Raw genomic sequence first — 22740 nt, 5'->3', positions numbered from 1 at the left:
TTATTTTTTTATTCAATGGTAGTCAATGGGCTCCGATGTTCTGGAAGACCCCATTGACTTTCAAAAAACAGTCAAAACAATCTTCAAAATACCTTATTTTATGTTGTGTAAAAGAAACGGGTTGGAACAACATGAGTGAGTAAATGATGAGAGTTTCTTGTGTCCTTCATGACTTACATATTATTGAGAGACAAATATTTACTTCTATATTCACTAACATGTCTGCATTTATGTGAAGAAACAGCGGTCGAGACTCATTGGCTTCACTGGGTAGCATGTCATGACTCCTTTCAATTCTCTATAATCATATAAGTTCATTCAAAATGTAATTTAAAACGAAAATACATTTCTGAAACTAAATGCAGTATATACAACAGGAATGTGACACTATGCATTGCAAGAATTATTAAACTACTGTTCAAAAGTTTGGGGTCAGTAAGATTTTAAGATTTTTTGACAGAAGTCTCTTAATGATTAATTAATTTTTTGAAGTAAAAACAGTAATATTGTAAAATAATATTACAATTTAAAATAACTTTTCTATTTTAATAAATTACCTTGATATAATAAACCTTGATAAAAAACAAAAATAAAAAAAATCTGAGTTCTTAGATGACTTCAGAATTTATTTGAAATTAAATCTTATTTGAAGAAATCTTTTGTAATATTAGATGTCTTAACGGTCCCTTTTTATCAACTTAATGCATCCTTTCTGAATAAAAGTATTCATTTCATACATACCAAACTTTTGAAAAGTAGCATTCCGGAAGCTTTCATTGGGTAATATGGGTAGACTAATACCACCTTGGCCCTCATGTGGCCTCGCACCTGGATATGACACAATTTCATATTTTCTTGGAACTGGATAAATATGTCCAAACAAGCCTATGATTCATAGATGCAGGGCTTGGATTATAGACATCATTACTAGGAAGTTGCCACATGAACTTGCCACATGTTGCCACATGATCCATACAATGATAGTCAATGGGGTCCAATGTTGTTTTAGACTCCACTGACTTTCATTGTACAGGCAAAACCTTGGATTATTGACTTGCCACATGAACTTCATCGAAACCATTACATCTGCAGTTTCAGAAATCACACAGATGGTCCCTAATTTGAGCACAACTTTTTTAGGGCAAAGTATTAATGTTAGCTAAAACTTTATTTATTAAAACATGGAAAAGTTATCCATTTATTAAAGATATTTCAAGAAGATAAGTATCCTGACAGGTTACACTGAGGTTGCAGTTTGATCCTAGTGATTCCAGAGATCCGACTCCTTCCCTGCCATCATTTTACCCTTAGGGCAAAGCTTCCCAGACATATATTAAGCCTAGTCCAAATATAATAGCTATTTTGAACCATGAATCATTACTTAAAGCACAAGATTAGCCAGTTCAGGAAATGACGCCATATCCACTCGCTCAAACGTCTGTGTGTGCAGAACAAGAATCATCCTGGAGAATGAATTAAAGTCGGATCAGCTGAAAGATCAGTGGTTAGAACAGCATATATTGAAAACTGGACAGGCTCTGGCAACTTATTACATTTAAATATATGATTCACTACTTCAAAATGACAAATGATGAAATTACTAACGATTTTCCTGATAACAGTGTCCTTTATAAAAGAACAGCAGAAGCACCAGTAACACTATAAGCTCTGAATGACTTGGGGCTGTACTCTAATACAATTTTACCCAGAAAAAGTACAATATATAGTGCATTACTTACAATAGCCCAATATATTTAATGAGATATTAACTTAATATCACAGTATCATTAAACGTAAAACATCCAATGTGTGCATGTCGGATTTCTGTGAGAGGTAAAGTCTCGTTTTGATTGATCTCTCTTTCCATCTCTTCTAAACAAAGACGCACACATATACACATTTCCCCAGAGCAGAATGAATGGCTTTGATAAGCCCCAGTAATACATGAGATACCTCTGAAGCAGCGTGACCAATCTGCAGTGTAGTGGCACGCAGGACCCTCTCTCCTGAAAGCAGGCCAGAGGAAACTGCCAGCCTGTGAGCCAAGATGGCCGCCAGTGCTGGTTCCTAGCCACTAGGAAGTGCCTAGAGGCCCGACTTCCTCTGGCGCCAGCCAATCTGAATCCACCCTTATTTGTTTTGCAGTGGTCTCACGGCCCTCGTTTTTGTCTCCGTTTCCTATTTGCAGTCTCTCTGAACAAGCATGACCTGCGATATATAACTGCCCCCTTCAGAGAAAAAGGGAACTAACAAAGGTAATTTAAACCAGCATTTTGCGGAGTTTGGGAAGAATTTTGTGTATTAATGAAAGTATTTCGACTTAGGCGTACCCCAAGGAGCGAGAGAGAGAGAAGGACAGAGACCGAAATAATAAAGAGGTCTGGATTGAGTTAGAATCTGAGGTTGATTTGAGGCGATAGCGGTCAAAGCACAAAGTGAAAGATTCACTTTTAGTCAGTTCTCTACAGGAGGGCACATAACTCTGAGCCCTACAGACTAAACACACAGTGTGCATCCACCGCCGAGCCATTCTCGCGTACAGTCACAATACTGGCATGAAAGCTATTCAGGTCTAATTAAAACGCATACTGCTGTGCCATTATCACACAATCAACTACTAAAAATATTCTGTATTTTTACAAATACAATGGGACTAAAAGCCCTTTTAAAAGATTGCAGTTTCTCTCTAAACACTTTGCAACACAAACAACCAAAGCAAACCTGTCACTGCAAAATTGTCTAGATTTATGAGGTCATCACATGCAATGATTTTTTTTATGCAATTTTATTTATTTCATCGCATGAACTTTTATTGATTTTCATAAAGTTGATTTAACAACTGAATTATATATTTTTTTTATAATTGTTTGTGTGTGTGTGTTTGTTTGTTTGTTTGTTTGTTTGTTTGTTTGTTTGTGTGTGTGTGTGTGTGTGTGTGTGTGTGTGTGTGTGTGTGCGTGCGTGCGTGCGTGCGTGCGTGCGTGCGTGCGTGCGTGCGTGCGTGCGTGCGTGCGTGCGTGCGTGCGTGCGTGCGTGCGTGCGTGCGTGCGTGCGTGCGTGCGTGCGTGCGTGCGTGCGTGTGTGTGTGTGTGTGTGTGTGTAAAGAGAGAAAAAAAAACGTAGTTTAAAAATTGGTGCACTTATTATCTATTAACGTGTTATGCAATTTATGTTTTAAATAAGTATGTTGTTTTTTTTCACAGGAATACTTTTGCATTTTAAACATATTAAAATACGAAACAGTTACAGTAGAACAGTTAACAATGTTACTGTTTTTACCATAGTTTAGATTAAATATATATATATAGCCTTGGTGAGCTTGAGACTTTTTTTTTTTTTCAAAAACATTCCAAAAATCTTACCGACCCCAAACTTTTAAAAGCTAGTATAATCATCCTAATTCAAAACCCCCAACTATATCATTAAAAAAAAGTATATTTAAATAAATAAAACAACACAACATTTCCCTTATTTTCTACATTTCCACCAGAGGACCAACGTGAAGCAAGTAACAATGTATTTGTGACTATGCTGCTGCAGAGCTTAAAAACCTGAAATCCCAAAAGGCCGCCGGGGGTGTTAATAGACTCCTGTATGTAGAGCATTTCTTCATGAACAGGTTGAATCCTGCATACCATTTTCAATTAAAACAGACTGCAATGAACTCCAAATTGAGACGTGTTTAATCAACACCTTTTGATGTGTTTGTGCGCGTGCGTTTAAACTGAATTAGAAAGCGTGAGATGAGGAGATGATAGTGGTCGTGTTCAGCATGTTGAAGGTGAGAGGAATCAGATGGTGTGAAGGAGGCAGATAGCGAGATCAAAGGGAAGTGCAGAAAATAAATAAAGGAGGTCTCATCTCCAGACACGGCCCTCTCCTAGCCGACAGAGTCTTAGTTTAACACATAACCATTTCTCTCATCTTTTCAGACTCTTTTTGAAATGGTTATAATCTACAGAAGGCCTGCAGATAGTAAAAGTAGAGAAAAATTATGTATCTATGAATCAAAGATAAAAGCATCACTTTAATATTATTTCATTAAATAGATTGACTTCAGACTAAATAATGCATTAGTGTTGTTGTATTTGCTGACATTAGTGCAGTTTAGTTTTTCATGAAAGGTGTCTGTCCATCCAATTACGGTGTTTTTTAACTTCGTTAAATTAATACTAAATAAAATAAGAAATCACTCTAAGTCAAATAAATGAATTAAAAATATAGTTATAAATATCAGTATTTCACTAAATATTTACTTTCTTAAAAATGTATACTCCATAGGGAATTTGTGAACAATTTGATCTGTGAATTTCTATTTTGGTTTATTTTTTTTGAAAACTAATTGAAACGAACCATTTAAACAGGCTAATTTGCTAAAAGCAGTAAAAGTAATAGTGCGGCTACTTTATTCTTTTAGTTTTGGTAGTAATCATAATTAGCCTTTCATAAAAACATCTGGGGCCGTATTCACAAAACATCTTAAGGCTACAAGTAGCTCCTAACTTGCAGATTTAGAAGAAACTCTTAAAAATAATGGGTGTCTCTTAATTGTAGGACTCCTAAATGTTTGCTCTAAGCGTATTTCACGCCATTGACGCAATAGAGCCTTGGGTGCTGAGCCTTTTCTTCATAAATGCAATAAATCTTTTGCTATAATGTGCCAACGTCAGCGCTGATAGCCTTGTGGGCAGGGGGGGGGGGGGGATCACCATCATTTCCATCAGCAAATCACTTTTATTTATTTATTTATTTATGTATTTATGTATTTATGTATGTATGTATGTATGTATGTATGTATGTATGTAATGTAATGTAATGTATGTATGTATGTAATGTACTGTATGTATCTTATATTATATTATTTTATATTATATTATTGGTTTTAAAGAAGTACAACTCCAGTCAGGGGGGTACACTGAATAAACAAACATAAATTCCATCAGCCAATCACTATGGGCATAGTTAGTAAGTGGGTTGACATCATCCATAGCAACGAGGTCAACCCCGCCCTTTCTCTTAGGTTAAGATTTCTCTCTATTCCTTAGTAAAAGTTGGTCTCAGCAGCTTTGTGAATAGGTTTTAAGAGAAAACTCTTACCTACATTTTTTTACTGCTATTTAGGAGAACTTATAGTTGTAAGATAAAAAAAATTGTGAATACGGCCCCAGAAGTCTATTCTCATTTAGTGAGATAAATGTGTGTGTCTGCACCGTCTGTAACCAGATAATTTCCCCCTCACATTCCTCTTCCGTTCACCCTTGGGCAAATGAGACCAGATTTTCCTATAAAAGCTTGTACACAGCCTTGGAAGACAATGTCGCCAAGATATAAACGATCAAAATGCGTGGAGAAGCATCAAAAATGGACACACAGTCCTCCGGGTGTGCTGACAAGAGAAGTTTAACAGCCGTGATGGGACGTTTCTTTGATGTCCCTCCAACTAGTATAGTTTTTACAATTGAGATCATAAGAAGCAAGCAAGTTACGGGTGGGCAGCAGCTGGATCAGAATGTGTGTGTGTGTGTGTGTGTGTGTGTGTGTGTGTGTGTGTGTGTGTGTGTGTGTGTGTGTGTGTGTGTGTGTGTGTGTGTGTGTGTGTGTGTGTGTGTGTGTGTGTGTGTGTGTGTGTGTGTGTGTGTGTGTGTGTGTGTGTGTGTGTGTGTGTGTGTGTGTGTGTGTGTGTGTGTTCCCTACGTTATGGGGACCAAATGTAATATAATTTGTTCAATCTCTTATGGTCAAATTTTCTTTTTTTATATAAACAAACAATCAATCAATCAAACAAACAAATATTACACAGAAATATAAATAAATGTTTTATTTTAACTTTGGCATCTACTTAGGCATCTACTTAGGCGTTCTAGAAGAAAGTTCTGTTTATTTGTCTTTGTCTATTCAGTATTAAGACCCAGGACACTGAAGTTTTGTGAGGGATCCATTTGATTAATGCTCATATGTGACCCCGGACCTCAAAAAACAGTCACATGGGTCACAATTTTGAAATTGAGACATCATATGAAAGCTGAATAAATAAGCTTTCCATTGATGTATGGTTTGTTAGGATAGGACAATATTTTGCCGGGATACAACTATTTGAACATCTGGAATCTGAGGGTGCAAAAAATCGAAAGACTGAGAAAATCACCTTTAAAGTTGGCCATTTATGTTCGCGATTGTGCTGCATTCACTCACAAAAATAAATGTTTTATATATTTATGGTAGGAAATTTACTAAATATCTTCATGGAACATGATCTTTACTTAAAGCTACAATAACAATATGTATTTTTTTACAATAATGTTATTCTATGTGTTCGTTTGTTGGTTATATGAGACAAGGAGTAAGCTAGATCAACATTAGAATAACATACTGATCATATTCTAACATTTCATCATGTTGAGCTATATAACATTGATTCGTTTTATGTACATTTACTCACCTGTCTAATAAAGTACATGCAAGAGCGGCGTCTCTGTCAAGTCTAAGTTTGTCACGGACGTGGAGCTCTCGGCATCTCGAAAACGCCAGATCCTCGTTTTATTTTTCCTTTTGTCCCAAAGTCTGCTGCCTGGCCATGGTCCATAATGTTTGAACGAAACAACAACAGCGTGAGCATACGTAACGCAGTTGTCCATGTCTTCGCCATGGTTACTATGGCAGTACGAGCGTAAACCAGAGATAACGCGGATATTACGTCATTGATAGGCAACAAGTGAACAGGGACAAGCCATTATTTAAAATGGGAATTTCTCTGAAATTAAAAATCTTGGAGAACTTTTGGGATATTGTAAGTACACAACTGCAGGAAATATATCACACTGTGCAAGTGATTTTTGGATATTTTATTACAAAAATCTTACATATTGTAGCTTTAATATCCTAATGATTTTTGAATCGATCATTTTGACCCATACAATGTATTGTTGGTTATTGCCACAAATATACCCATGCGACTTGTGACTGGTTTTGTGGACCAAGGTCACATATTTGGTGACTTAAAAATAATGTTTCTCTGCTATACATATACTATATATATATATATATATATAGAGAGAGAGAGAGAGAGAGAGAGAGAGAGAGAGAGAGAGAGAGAGAGAGAGAGAGAGAGAGAGAGAGAGAGAGAGAGAACCAATTTTCCAGCTCGTCTGTAGTGGCAGCAGAGAATTCTTGAGTGAAAAGAAACATTATATGGTTTGCATGCAATGTTACATTAAAACACTTCACTTCACCAACCTCAGATGAACTTCTGCAGTTTTTTCCCCCTCCAAAACATGTGTGGTCCTGGTATTCAACTCTACTCATAAAATGGGTTTACATGTAGCCAAAAATATTGGTCAACGCAATTAAACACAATAAAGATAATTGCTAAATTGTGTTTCAAAGAAATCAAAGGAAAATGTGTAAAACGTTTTTTTTTTTTTTTTTTTTTAGTGGAGGTTAATGATCATGAGAGATGAAGAAATTATATAAAGAGTAACAGATTTAACAGCAGAAAAAAAAACATGCAGACGGAAAGCTCACTTTAATCTAAAATTAACAAAAAGATGCATTAAAACTTCCCTTTCTTTTTCTTACCATCAAACACAAATAGTACATGTCTTATTTCAGTAAATACATATGTTATATATCATGTAATATTTTGTAAGAAAAAAAAAAAAAGAAGAAGAAGATATAATATGAAGTGAAATGCAACTTTTAACATCTACTTAAAAGCTGGTCTGCTTTTCTTTTCTTGTACTCTTCATCAGAACTTAAATTGTTTGTACCAGAAGCTCAGCAATATGAAACAGATGGCACTATTAGAGCATTATCATATTTCTAAATGAAAATGAAGAGTGGGGTTATTGGAGGGGCTCAGTCTGGCTTTGGCTGAGTTAGAGCTGTTGATTAGAGTGATAACAGGACAGAGAATAGAGCGGAGCTTGCAAAGTAAACCGCAAGCCTGTGCCAGAATGTTGTTGCTGTCCTGTGAAACCCCATTCCTCAATTTTGGGCAAATTATATTGTATTTATTTCTCTATTTTGCATTCTACTGGTGTCCAACAACCCTAAAAATGAAACATTATGTCAAACACTTCATTCTGAGCCTGCCAAAAATACAGTACAATGTCCTTTTTGTGTCTCCATTCATATTTTAAGCAGACACATTTCTTGATTTAATAATCAAACTTGCTCATTACAATATACACCCGTGTGTATCTGAAGGATCGTGTGAAGTAACGGCCGCTAATCACAGCTTTGCCCTAACAGTAATAAATTATAATTTAAAATATATTCAAATCTTACAGAACCCAAACTTTATAGATTATTCTCATGTGTTCTGCGGTTGTATCACTGCATTCAGATCACAATTAAGTGGCATTTAGTTTGGGCAAGCAACACAACTGACAACAAACAACAGCTGGCTCGAATAAAAGCCAAAAGTAAACAGACAACATTTGTCTTCTTTAGCAACTTTACAGCTACTCGCATGCTGGATTTCTCATTAGAACTTTGCTGCTGCTGGTGATCATACTGTGATTGAATTGCATTAAAATTCTCTTCATAATGAACAGATTTGGATTAATGTCAGCCTTTGAGAGATAGCACATCTAAATGTCAGAGCCAAATTACCTGTTGCTAACAGATGTGTACTTTACACGACTGTCCGAAAGTGAGCACAAATGTTTGTCGATGACTTTGCTCTAATAAAGAATATGAATCTTGATCAAAATAAATCTTTATATTAATCAAACTCGTTGCTTTTGAATCTGTTTAAAAGAAAATCAGATCAAAGTGTTGCCATGCAGTTGCTAGCATTAGTGGTTCTGGGTGTTTGCTAGATGGCTGCTTGCTAACCCTAAGTATGTGCCTTTGCAAACACCACAATATTTTTTTGCTTAAAGGAGGAGGATGTGAAGGATATCGTTTATGGTGAGACCTGCAGGTCAGACCTTTCGGTGTGTGCAGGTTGTTAGTGATTCGGCTGTTTGTAGTAGCCAGTGTATTTTCTTTCCTGTGCAACATCTCAGCACACTCCAAACACCTAAAAAAAACTGTTTGTGAAGGCCAGTGGCAGAGCTGGAGTCCAGTAATGAACAATTATCAACATCCACTCCACAGCCTCATTGCACCTTTAGCCCCCAGCACAACAGGACAGACATCACACATAATGGTAGCATCAGAAAGGAAGTATATAGCTCCCTATACAGCCGAGAAGCACTATCTGCTGCAGTCAGCCATTCATCCATACATCCATCATCTGTCTATACATCTATTGTCTATCTATCTATCTATCTGACTGACTGACTGACTGACTATCTATCTATCTATCTATCTATCTGACTGACTGAGTCCGTCCGTCCGTCCGTCCGTCCGTCCGTCCGTCCGTCCATCCAGCTTTTGCCTGTCTAACCATCTGTGTACCAACCTGTCCATTCATCCATCCATCCATCCATCCATCCATCCATCTATCCATATCAGGCTTTATTGCTCTCTGTGCAATTTCTTCTATCCTTTATGATTGTTACCTGTCAGATTGTGTTATATGACCCCAGTGAGATCTTGGGTAAAAGCCAAGGCAAACACTAACATTCTTTTATTTCAGACAGTACAATATACATCTCCTCACAGACTTTGGTCATGATTGACTGATTCTGCGTTTTATCATCAATTACGTCAAATTCTGACATTCTCATTGACATGCAAAATTGAAATGGTACCGCAAAAAAACACAAGAAAGGCCTTGCATTCATTTGAAAGACTGGAGTGGCTGATGAAAGAGGAAATGTATGCTCATTCTTTAGAGTGAACTCAAAGTAATTACAATCATAACATAAGTCGAATGAGATATGAACACATTGTTAATTGCATATCATATAGACAAGCATACATAAACATTTTTAAATTAATGTCACACACATAGGCATCAACATCCTCAATTGCGGTTTTCCTATTGATTTTCATTAGACAGCCATCCAATAAGTATACGCACTGCAGGACTACAGCCCAAAATGTATTTTACAACGCCTGAATTTATTTCACACAGCAAAATTTTGGTAAAAAAAAAAAAAAAAAAAAAAAAACACATACAGAGTGCACTAACTTAGTATAAAAAAGGTTAATTTCTCCATCAAACAGGGCCTGACTGCTCTAGAAATCAAAACTCCTGTCAGTAATGTAACTTTGGAAAACAGACTTCACCATCAAGACGACACGACGAGAAAATAATGGGCACTAATCTTCCCCAGCCGCCCTCTGCCCTCCCACACTCCCATTCTCTTTTTCATCAAGTCCCCACTCATTCTCTCGCTCTGTCTGTTTTTATGAGGTGCAACCATTCTCAGTTTTACAGTAATGGTGGGGCTCATTATCCCTCCATTTCATAATCCCTGCATGTGTGACTCTCTCGTTTTGGATGTGTGACTCTCTCGCTGAGGTGCTTTTTAAAGGCATGCCACCCTTACCAAAGGCTCTGGAAATAAGATGTTTTGGTCATTAACTTTTATTCCTTGACTGGGTGAGCCATTTACAAGAGAATGCCAGAACCTCACAATCATAAAAAAATCTCTAAAATGCAGAAATGTGACAAGGAAAATAAATAAACCAATAAAGAATTGGATAGTGATATTATTAGAGAAATCTTTGAGCCAAATTATCTGATGCCAAAGTGTTTGTGTTTGTGTGTGTGTGTGTGTGTGTGTGTGTGTGTGTGTGTGTGTGTGTGTGTGTGTGTGTGTGTGTGTGTGTGTGTGTGTGTGTGTGTGTGTGTGTGTGTGTGTGTGTGTGTGTGTGTGTGTGTGTGTGTGTGTGTGTGTGTGTGTTGCAGTCAGAAAAATTGTTGAACGGCCTTGTCTTCTTTTTTAATTAAGAGTTTCCTTTGAGACAAACTAGAATTGTGTCATGTGCAAAAAAAAAAAAAAAATGTAAAGCAATATTCACTGCATTACATTGGCAAATAAGACAGAAATAAAGGGAACTGTGGAATATGACTACTTTAGGTCTTGTAGTCCTTATCCCTATAGATTAGATGGGATTACTTTCACAATTGATGGTTGAGTAATGTTGGTCATTAAAAATGTTAAACCGAAAGCCACAGCAGGGTAAGGTTATATATTCCTGGTGCATTGTGGGTAACTTGGCCATCCTTTTGGATTTGGGTGAGAAATCATTGCATCAGGGCATTATGAGCAGCTGTGAACCCTGTAATTTAGAGACTCTGATTGTATGTGTGAGTGTGTAGAAGTGTGTACACCCTAAAGTGCATATACAACAACATTTTATAAGCTAAACATTTATTTAACTGTTTGATAGACATGATTTTAAACCAATAAAAATAATTTAATTTTTATAGATAATTTATAATGTATTCTAATCTGCTATATATTTACAATATTTTTGATATATTACTATATTATTGCAATATTTTTACAAGCTAAAAGTGCAGGCATATGTAGTGGCGTGACGTGCAGTGTGAGCTCCAGTGCGCACTCTGTCTTCAGATGACCGTAAAGACATTATTTTGGACCACTGCCGGGATAATTACTGAACGCATTTGTGTTGAAATTGATTCATTGACGGTCGATAAGCTTAATTGATTAAATTATTAACATTCCGAGTCATTTTCAATTCAAGTGCTGTAAACCATTAGTGGAGGTCAATTACAATTTTGATTATTTTACAATGAATCTGTTTTATAGATTGGGAAGAATACGTCAGCCAAAGAAATTGCAAAGGCAGGGCAGATATTATACATGAAGCCACATAAGGGACACTACATTGTGATCTGTCATACAATGAATAAAACAGCTATAGCATGCTACACTTCAAAATGTTTTCAGAAATATAAAAAAAAAATCCAATCCTATCCATTAACGTCTCTTCCATGACTTGCTAAAGCTGCAATATGTTTTTTACATAAAATTGTATAAAAATGCAGAACAACCTTTTTATTTCCAATAAATGGAATCCACAATGTAATGAGATCATGTCACAAACTTAGGCCCAGCGTTTCGCTGTATACGTATACATTTTTTATCGTATTGGCGTTTCGTCCACATGGATCCGGCGTTTTCGGAGACTGAAACCGCTATTTTTTTAAACCGGGTCCCAAGGTGGATAAATCTGAAAACACCGCCCTTGCGTTTTCGTGTGTACGGCCAATCCGTATATTTTGGGAAACGATGATGTCATCACACCAAGTGTCAACTAGTCAGACACCGTTAAGTCACAGCAACTACATTTATGGTTTTTCATATTGTTCAACAAAGTTCTTGATTAAAAAAGAAAAAATAAAAGAAAAAAATAAGCTACTGTGCCTAATATTCTAATATTATTGTTGTATACAGCGCGCAAGGTTTATGCAAATGCTTTAAGTCTTCTTCTCCGTTTTTAGTGTATGTCTGTGGCAGAATTACAGCGCCACATACTGGTCTGGCATGTATACTACATCGTTTTGAGTCGGTTTCAGTGGTTTCGTGTGTGCGCAGATATTTCTTGAGACGACGCCGTGTTTACGGAATTTTTTTTTTGAACTGGGAAAAAAAATATCGGATAGGGAAAGCTCTGGCTTCGTGTGGATGTGGCCTTAGTCAGGTCACGTGATTAGCATGCTTACCGTAGTAGAATAATGCCTACTGTTTCACTCACTAAAAAAGATAGTATGCAGTATACTATAGTAAGCTTGCATTGTATTCTGTACATAGCCTTAAGCACGGAGAACGTTTTGATTATTTTTTTGATTGATTTGACAATTAAGATGCTATTAATCCAACAATCAGCAGCATCAGGAAGGGCTCATTTGTCTTGCTCTACGCCATTTTCATACATACCTGCTAACACTATTCATATTTCTTTCTAGTTATGATAATTAATACAACTACCTAGCTACTGATGTAAATTAATAGTCTCAAATTCAATTCCACTTTTTATGACAACAGTACATGTTACAAAAGCATAAACAATTCTTTATGCACAACAGACTCTGAATCCATATTAGATTAACTGAATGTTTGAACAGCAGTATTTCTGCATTGAGGGTTAATATTATTGTTGTTGTTTCTTTAATAGTCCATTTGTTTGGTTTTTGATCAACAACACTTGCATAATGTTGATTACCAGTACCTAATCATAAAATAAACAAACAAATACATATGCATGAATATTTATCAATAAAAATTATATAAAGGACACTCAATTTACTATTACATATATTATATAATAACATGTTGATAACATGTTAATGATTATTTTTCCTCCTCTGCAACAACACTTGCATAATGTTGATTACAAGTACCTAATCATAAAATAAACAAACAAATACATACACATGAATATTTATCAATAACAATTATATAAAGGACACTCAATTTATTATATATTACATATATTATATAATAACATGTTGATAACATGTTAATGATTATTTTTCCTCCTCTGCTCACTGTTATTGTTCCAACAAGAGTCTTTTAAAACCCAGAGCTGTTCTGAGGGTAGTAATACAAGCTCCAAAAGTCTCAGCTGTGGAACATATTTCCACCCACTGTGGCTAAAGAGAAATGACTGCACTGACACTCCCATGAATTAAAACAAAAACACAATGGTTCACTCCTCGTCCTTTCCTAATGAGTCTCTGAAGAAACCTGTTTATCTGGAAAGTTTCCATGAAAAATAAATCAAAGACAATCATTCAGTCAAGCATATTGCCAAACAAGCATCACATGACATGCACAATGGATATACATCATCAACCTGCCTTGACCGGTGTGTTTGCCATGACACACATGCCAGCACACATATTTAAGGACATATCATCATTCCCTTGAACCCATCAAAGCAATTCCTTCCAGCCTCAGGATAAAGCCCTGCTGGTTCTGTCTTGATTCCTTTGAACTCAATTTAAAAGTAAATATGCTGTTCTCCTGCTGCGTGTCAAAGCATCAGACGCTCTGCAATGTACCCTCACATACTTAGCAGTACACCTCAGCAGTTTCTCTATACAGTACAGCTAGTGTGTGTATTCAGGAGAAAGAAAAAAAGTGTATGTGTGTGTAAGAGAGAGAGAGATAGAGAAAGGACAAGGGACAGAGAGAGAGAGCGCCTCAGGACACTTTTCTGTTTCTCTTTGCGAACTTTAAGTTAAGAGCGTTGAATCTTTGCTCATGGCGGTTCAACCTCCAGCTCTGATGACCTTGATCTTTATTCTGCTACTGGCTCTGCAGTCTGAATTAGATGTTACAATAGCTAGAAAAAAGCAAGAAATGTTTAACTAAAAGACAAAATATAAGGAATATATAAAATAAAAAAAAGACTAAAATGACTATCTGTGAATACTGACTTAAATGTTGGTCTTTTCTTCACCCAAAGCTGTTGTATGGCTCCAGAATACCTGGAATATATAGATCCCAAGTCATGGACTTCAATTTTACAGTGTATTTTTTCCCCCCTTTTTAGTGTTTGACAATTCAGAATCACTGCTGTTGTATTTAAAAGATAGGCCTATATGTGCAGATTCCTAAAATAACCACATACTGGTATAGATTGACATAAAGGGGAATAAACCACGACAGAATTTTTTTTTTTTTTTTTTATCCTTTAACCACATTTGAATTTAAGATAATTTAAAACACAGACACATATGCACACTTCAGTGTTGATATCTAAAGTGGATTATATTGGATTTATATCAAATTTACACCAGCATGCGCTTAGCCAAAATGTTAAACAGCACCCGTAGTTTCTCTATAATGACTTTGGCATGGCGGTGTTAGTGTAACCTTCCCACTGATCCCGTATTGGTGCCGACCTAAACACAGCAGCTCTGACATCAGGAGGATCCGTGTTCTTGTGTTTCTGTGCTTACTGTATGTCTGAGTCTGCCTACAAAGAAACCACCACTAAACTATATTTCTGCTGATATTTTGTCTACTGTATGCAGCCAATGTCTAGATTAATATCACTTGAAATGTTAGTCATGCTCATGCACAGATGTTCTTTGTCTGCTTAACACAAAGTCTTATCCTGAACTTTTTAAAATATCTCTTTAATAGGACTGGCCAATATAGCATAATATTATTGTGTTTTGGAAACTAGGCGACCAGTTTTGACTTAAAATAAATGCGATACTGTTGGTTCATTTATGCGCGTGTGTGTGTGTGTGTGTGTGTGTGTGTGTGTGTGTGTGTGTGTGTGTGTGTGTGTGTGTGTGTGTGTGTGTGTGTGTGTGTGTGTGTGTGTGTTGGATGGGTGGGTGGGTGGATGGATGGGTGGATGGTTGGGTGGGTGGATAGATGGATGGATGGATGGATCTCTAGATAGATAGATAAACTCTGCTCAATGCTCAAAAAGCACAAATAACAAGCAAAATGTGTTTTCTTAGTCTCATATTGAGTTCCAAATGAAACAAAGAATTGATTCATGCCATTTCCTTGCAAGATGTTTATTCACACACACAAACACACACAAATACAGATGGTTTGATCGAGTCCAGTTTCTAATCTGTTTGTGCAATTACTTTTTTGATTTTCCCACAAAACATCAGTTGAAAACACAGTACTGTGTTTTTTTTTTCTATCTTGCTTTTCCAAATGCTTTTCCCTTTTTTCTCTATAATTGTGTTTTTTCCCCCTCCAGAAGCATTCAGGAAGGTTAAGCTTTAGATGAAGCTTAATTAGTCTCTGGTTCAGCCATTATGCTCTCAGCGGTCTCGTCAGGCCACACAGTGATGTTGAGCTGGCATGGGGTCAATAAGAATCGGATTGCTTTCGACCAGTTGAGTCAGAGGGAAGCTGGAGAGATGGCACTGATGGGTTTCTAATGTCCTTTTGGACATTCTGCATAATACTTTGCAAACTTTGTGATTTGTGTAAACACTACATAATCGTTCACAAAGAGAAAGGCCTTAAAGGGATAGTTCATCCAAAACTCAATTTAATTTATTATTTGGCGAAAATCTCAACCTTACGGAGTCCATAAACTGACCTGACATTTTCTATCCTCTAACCCTAAACCTATCCCTTAAAATACTCACAGAAAACTTTCTGCATTACTACATTTTCAAGAAACACCACAAAAAAAATAAAAATAAAATAAAATAAAATAAATCCCCACAAGGTGAACAATTTCTGGTATTACTGTATTTGTAAGGACATTTGGTCCCCACAGAATAGGGTTTAACAGAACCACACACACTATAATTAGCTTGTGATGCATCTCTGTTAGCAAAAGCTTTTTGTTCATCTCAGACCCACAGCATAAGGCAAAGATCATCTAAAATTTTCATCAGGACGAAAAATGTATAGCACATAAAAGTTGCATCCGGCACTACATCTGTTCCTGAAGGCAAAAATTACTGGTTAAGCAGTTGATTTTGCATGGATTTGAAATCATTACAGAAACTGTGCCATTAGAGAGCTGGCATTTCATTCGACTGGTACACCAAATCTCACTAAATATGGTAATAATTTAGCTAGCAGTTGGAAGCAGTTTATTGATTTAGGTGTTGATGTAGATGTGTTTCTGCCGTCCATTTGTGTATTTATGAATATTCCTATTTGTTTAATTAGTGTAACTGGGCAGCAGGGGGGAGAGTCAGGGCCAAATCTGAGAGAGGCTAAAGCCTACGTTTTATTGGATTTAATTTACTTAATGTTTTTTGCCAGTTATATATTTAAGGCAGAGAGGCTGAGAGAGTGCAAACAAATTTCACTGCCAAAAGCATCACACACACACAACAAACCCTATTTTATACTGATTTGGCCTCTCATAAATGTGCTGACATTTTGTTGTTTTTTTACCCCCCCAAAAAAAAAAAAACTCGTCTATAAACATTCCCAGTCAGTTTCAGTTCTATCTGTTTTCAAAACTAATAATGTGTGCATTTTATAGAACTAGACTCGTATTTCCTTAAGGAAATATCTGGACTTTCAGGGCAGCAGAAAATAGTGGTAATGTTTTCAGTAAATGTAGGTTTTTAGTTCTGTGTAAATTAAATGCTATCACAGCCGCCACAAACTGCCGTTATCATTATACTCAGCACACGTCTTATTTTCTGTCAGCTCTGCATGAAAATAAACACATCATGTGACACCGTCAGTAAGGTTGCCAAAGAAGAATTTAAATAGACAAATTACAATTCAGTATGCAAATATTACAATGATATCATCAATGTCCGGTCGTTTTTGAATGGTGAACATTATCAATGTATTTCTGTCAGGACCACTAACGTCAAATATGATTGATAATTAGCATACAGTTTGGATTGGCGGTATGGTTCTGTTCTGGGCAAGAACTCCCTGCGCATCCATGCAGCCTAGCATGGATAAGAGCAAGGAGGGTAGCAATAACTCCCCTTAGGGTAAACACAACAGAACCAACATGAATGTTTTGCAGATATCATTAATTCAAGATTGTTAAAGTACAACATGATTCGAGGGGATTTATTTAGATTTTACTGTTTTATTTTGATTCAAGGGGAATCAGAATGCCAAATCCTGACTGACTGGAGGAGCTGGGGATGGAGGAGGGTAATTAGCTCCTGAGAAACGCGATAGCTGCTGATAATACTGAAGGAGCTTATATATGTATACAGTGATAGGCGTCGTATTCCTATAGGTAGACGTGGATCAGCTGATGCGAGCTTGACTAACGTGACCTGCCAGAACTGACGCTACGCTTGATAAGTTCTAGACTTTAATCTTACAAAATATTATAACGCTTATTAAAAACAGACACAAAAACAACCCAAAAACGTTTAATTGAGTCTGTACGTCAAATTAGATAAAGATATGAATATTCATGGTGCAAATCTGTAATATACTATGCAGGTTCTGCCAACAGCTGAGGTCAGACACATAACTGAATCAATTTCTCACCAAGCCCAGCAAAACTGACTTTCACCATGACTAGCTCAAAGGTCAACAGCAGATATCGTCCATCTTTTACAAGCAAGATGGACCGTCAGTATACGGTTTGTGTTTGTGTGTGTTTTGGCCAAATCATCGCACAGATTGTATATAGACACTGACTAACCTGTCATCCATTTTGTACTTATGGAAGACAACATAATCAGAGCACAGATATAGCACTACATATAGACATTAAATTCAGACATTAATGTATTGTCAATGTTAAATGGATAGTTCACCCTAAAATGAAAATTAAATCATAATTTACTCAGTCCCTCAGAGTAAGAGGACATAGAATTATAACAAGAAACAAGTAGAGTAATTCTCTAAATTAATTTCATTTTAGGGTGAACTATCCCTTTAACATTGACAATACATTTAAAAAATGTATTCTGGCTTTACATATCACCTGCATATTAAGAAATGACTGTGTCAAAAAAGAAATTATTCTGTCAGCCATAAGTCAAATTAATCCTCAAAGGAAAGAACAGAAAGACAAGATGTAAAAACAAGCCTTCTTTGAAAACACTGTCCTTCAGAGAAATATATGTGTGCTTTAATTAATCTGAAAAAAAGTCTCAAAATTATACTGAGACAAAAATAATTTTTTATTATATTTTTGACAAAATGTCAAACTGCTGTCAATGTGGTGACCACAGTGGTCAAACAGAGGAAATATTTAAAAATGATGTGTATGTATGCATGTGATGTAGGCCTACTTTTGGCTGAGAAACTCTTGGCACCCTGAACAAACTTTGCACATTTCCTCTTGTACAATGTGTGTGTGTGAGTGAACGATCGCACTGTTTTAAAGTTCAAAGAACAACAAACAAGAGGAAATGTTTTACTACACCTCTGTATAACCATGCTGACATGAAAAACACTGCTGCCCATCCGTTCAGTGTGTGTATGTGTGTGAAAGTCAATGCGGTCCCGAAGAGCTCTTCTAAAAGAACCATTAAAAATGCTCGTTTCACATCAGAAAAACGCACACAAAAAAAATTGTTTGAAAATTAAGAGTAATCATATCTAAACTTTGAGCGCATATCTGGTACAAACACATTTAAAACACATCTTAAAGTAAGAAGTGAGCTGCTGACCTTCAAATCCGTAAATATATTAACAGCACCGTGCATTGACCTTGCTAGTTAGCCAAATAACGTCATTTGTCTCAAAGCAGCCAAAGGGAAAAGTGTGTGTGTGAGAGAGAGTGTGTGAGTGTGTGTGTTAGCCCAGAGACGCAAGTCACACATAACTCACTCATCTTGTTTATATAATAAAATGTTGGGTGTTACCATAAGCCTTGAATTTCCATGTATCACTTTCCTAAGACACACTCTGAACTTAATTTAGGCTATGTCATTTTACCTCTCACTTAAATGAAGGAATGATAGAAAGAAAAGCTGTAGATGGTAATTTAGGTGCTTAATGAACTCATTTACCGCATTGTTAGGCACAATAAGAGCAGGTTGTTCCACAATTGCTGCTGTTAATGCAGATGAGGAAAGGTTTTAGAGGTTACTGGGAAATTAGGCTCTGACAGGCAGAATGATTAGGCATGCTAGAGATTACCTGTCTCTCTCTCTTTCACTCTTCATCCGTGTGGTGTCAGTGTTCTGGCAGACTGCGCTGTTATACTGTTGATGAACCAACACATGTTGACCTTTTTCCCACAATCTCATCTGTCCTGTCTAGTTTTACCTATAATTGGAGGAGAAAGAGAAAGAGAGAAGAGAGCATTCGTTTTCATACTGCAAACAAGATGGTTTCGTGATGTTACAGGTGTAAGGGTTCTTCTCAACATTTATCTCTATGTTATGCATTATGTAACTATGTAATTTAATAACAGCTTAAATGTAAATAAAACATTTTTAAAGGGGAAAGGGTTTTGAAAACATCGACGTCACAATTGAAATGTTCAAAAACATATACTGTAAAGTATCATGTGTAAAGTATATGTTTCCATAGAGCATTGGAGTGAATTCAGGTTATTTGGGACACTTCATTTCAATGGCAAAAAGTGTCCCAATTAACCTGAATTCACCCATAGTTGTGCAGTTGTCTATTTCCTTAGTGCATGAAACATACCATAACTGTATTATTTATGCATAAATGCTATTATTTATATAAAACATGAGAAAAAAAGAATAATTTGTCACACATGAAAAAAAGGCTTTGTCCTGATAAAATGTTGATCATTCAGCTGATTAAACACTGACATACATATTCAAAAAAAAAAAAAAATCCATTAGACAACATTCAAAAAAAAAAAAAAAAATGGTTGTAAAAAATTTGACTTAAGACATAGGTGCAACTTTTTGAACAGACTGTACTCCATTCCCACCCTACTGAATTTCCATGTTGATCCAGTCTGGTTAGTCTGTGTGGTTTGGTGACGGGTGGTATAAGAGCATAGTCATGCTGTTAACCAGCAAAAACTTGGCTGGTGAAGCTGGTCAACCACAATGCATTAGCAAACAGCACTAAATATACTGTCAGTCATATGCGGTGTTTTGTGGAGAGAGAGAAATACTGCCTGTCAATTGCATGAGAGTAATAAGTGTTCTGAATGGTCATGTGCTTTATTTATACTTGATGGCCAATAACATTAGCAACAAACATTTAGCAGCTCCAAACCGTGTCCTCTGTGACATCAGAAATTAATGGACAAGGACACACAACAACAACACACAGCTGTACACACGCATACACACGTACATACATGAACACTAGAGGGCTGATACTGTAGATTCCCTACATTCACTCTCACACTCACTTGTACACGCCGTTTTCTCATTAAAGCCATGTTTTTACTACTCTCATAAAGCATCTTAGAGGTGACCTTGGGAAGGACCGCTATGAAATGATGTAATATTAGTTCCAATAAAAGGTGTGGAGAATACATTCATAAAGACTCCCAACACATATTAATAGTAAAATGTGCCATTAAAACAACGGGCAGATTTTTACAAAGTGTGCTTTGTCCTCTGAGGGCTACGGCAATCTATTAAAGAACAAATGTTCACATGTGAAAGCAGACAGACATGACCTTGACAAATGGAAAGAGAGAGTGTGGATTTTAACATCACACTATTCGCAGACGCAAGAGTCCTTTGATACCAGAGTAAATACACAAAGAAATTCTTAAGCAGTGAGTTTTATATCATGCCATATTGTCAAATGCAAAAGAATATATACTGCAGAAATGTCATTTTGCTCTTTTACATACAACAAAAACAGATGGTGACTAGTGCACTGAAGCTCCAAAATGCGACAATGAAGCAGTATAAAAGTCCCATGAAATAATCCAGACTGGTATACAGTAACTGAATGAATTAGAATTGAATTGAATAGACAGAACAGGTGTGATGGTGCAGTAATGTATGAGTTTTGCACCAGCAGGGCAGAAGTTCAGATGAAGTGAAGTGAAATGAGAGAAGTACAGCTCAAACCTGATCGCCTATAGCTACCTCAAATTGAAATTACACATCTGTGTGCGCGTCTATGCTCAAAATCTGTTGATTGGGTCTCCTTCATTTCATGTGTTGGAATTTGAATCAAACAGACCAATTCCAGCAGTAATTCAAAGAAAAAAAAGTAAAGACTTTCTGGGAAATAAAGTGTTGTTCCACCTTGGTCCATAAAAGAAAAGTTAATTTATTAAATACATATTATATACTGAAAACACTAAGATTATTATTATTTTTTAAATTACACTTTTATTTAGCAAGGATGCATTCATTTGATCAAAAGTGACAGTAAAGACATTTATAATGTTGCAAAAAATACTGTTCTTTTGAGCATCAAATCAGCATATTAGATTGATTTCTGAAGGATAATGTGATGTAACACTGAACACTGGCATAATGACTGCTGAAAATTCAGCTTAAAAAAAACGTGGGAAAACACATCTTATATCAACAAGAAAACCATGATTTTATTGACATATTTATTCAAAGTGAGTCACCCCAAACAGATACAGACATGTTTGATGAATCCTGAATGAATGTTTCATTGTTATTTCTACTGTCATTAGTCCCCTCGTTATTCAATTATTTTCTCTTCTGGATTGTTTTGCAAAATTATTGCAAATTTTATGAGCTATTAGCCTAGTCATTGTAGTATCATACGTATTGCAAGATTCTTTTGTTCGGTTTCTCTGTGGCACTGAAAGAATGAACCTGAATGTCATAATGTTCAACAGAGAAATTAATTCTCAAAACATTCAGCTAAAATGACATGACAGAAAGAAATGCAGTGCTTCAATATGTAATATAGGATATTAAATTACATTATACAAAAGGTCATAAGCCAAAAAAAATAAGTTATCAAAATAACGTATCAAACACAGTTACAAATGCACACACACTGCACTAGAAAGGAGGAAGGAAAGTATCTGTCAAAACAAGGTGATTGGCCTGATGAATGTGCGACTTTGCTCAGCATTTCTCTTTCTGTAGAGAAAAACTGAAGGTTGTTAAGGAACTAAATCTACAGTAAATAGGGAGATTTTACTAGCCGTTTCTATGATTGGTCACTGTAATGTTCATAAGGGCTTCCATTGCTGGGATATTATCACTCTCTTTCTCGTTCGTTATAGATTTATGAGATATGTATATTGTTATGCGAGTATTATTCTTCAGGCTGGTCTGTGTGCCAGATCTCAGTTTATCTAACCTCTTCACATTTATCTCCTGTTTCCTTACCGGCCCCAACACGATGGGAAGGGCCTTCCTTTCTGTGTGTGAGTATGTGTGTGTGTGGACTCCATTATAGTTGAAATACAACATCTTTATGTCTAATATATGCTAGTCTTCATGAGTTGGAATTTGAATCGATATGGAGCAATTTAACTGCA

General features: G+C 36.2%; 1 protein-coding gene and 1 long non-coding RNA gene across 3 annotated transcripts in view; one reads left to right on the top strand and one right to left on the bottom strand.

Moving 5' to 3' along the window:
* LOC309503659 (uncharacterized protein) overlaps positions 1-22740 on the bottom strand; it is a 245098-nt gene that overhangs the window by 107504 nt on the left and 114854 nt on the right. For both annotated transcript variants that reach the window (XR_014207794.1, XM_082176436.1), the window contains one exon: positions 19455-19583. Coding sequence is in view for 1 of the 2 variants with exons in the window: in XM_082176436.1 (XP_082032562.1) it covers positions 19455-19564 (110 nt within the window). In the remaining variant the exon portion in view is untranslated. The remainder of the gene's footprint in view (positions 1-19454; positions 19584-22740) is intronic.
* Positions 1-22740, top strand: part of LOC309503674 — a 107175-nt gene that overhangs the window by 878 nt on the left and 83557 nt on the right. The window lies entirely within an intron of this gene.

The sequence above is a fragment of the Leuciscus leuciscus genome (genome assembly GCF_965113295.1).
Source record: "Leuciscus leuciscus genome assembly, chromosome: 7".
In the NCBI taxonomy this organism is placed as follows: Eukaryota; Metazoa; Chordata; class Actinopteri; order Cypriniformes; family Leuciscidae; genus Leuciscus; species Leuciscus leuciscus.
This window is presented reverse-complemented; position numbering and strand designations above follow the sequence as displayed.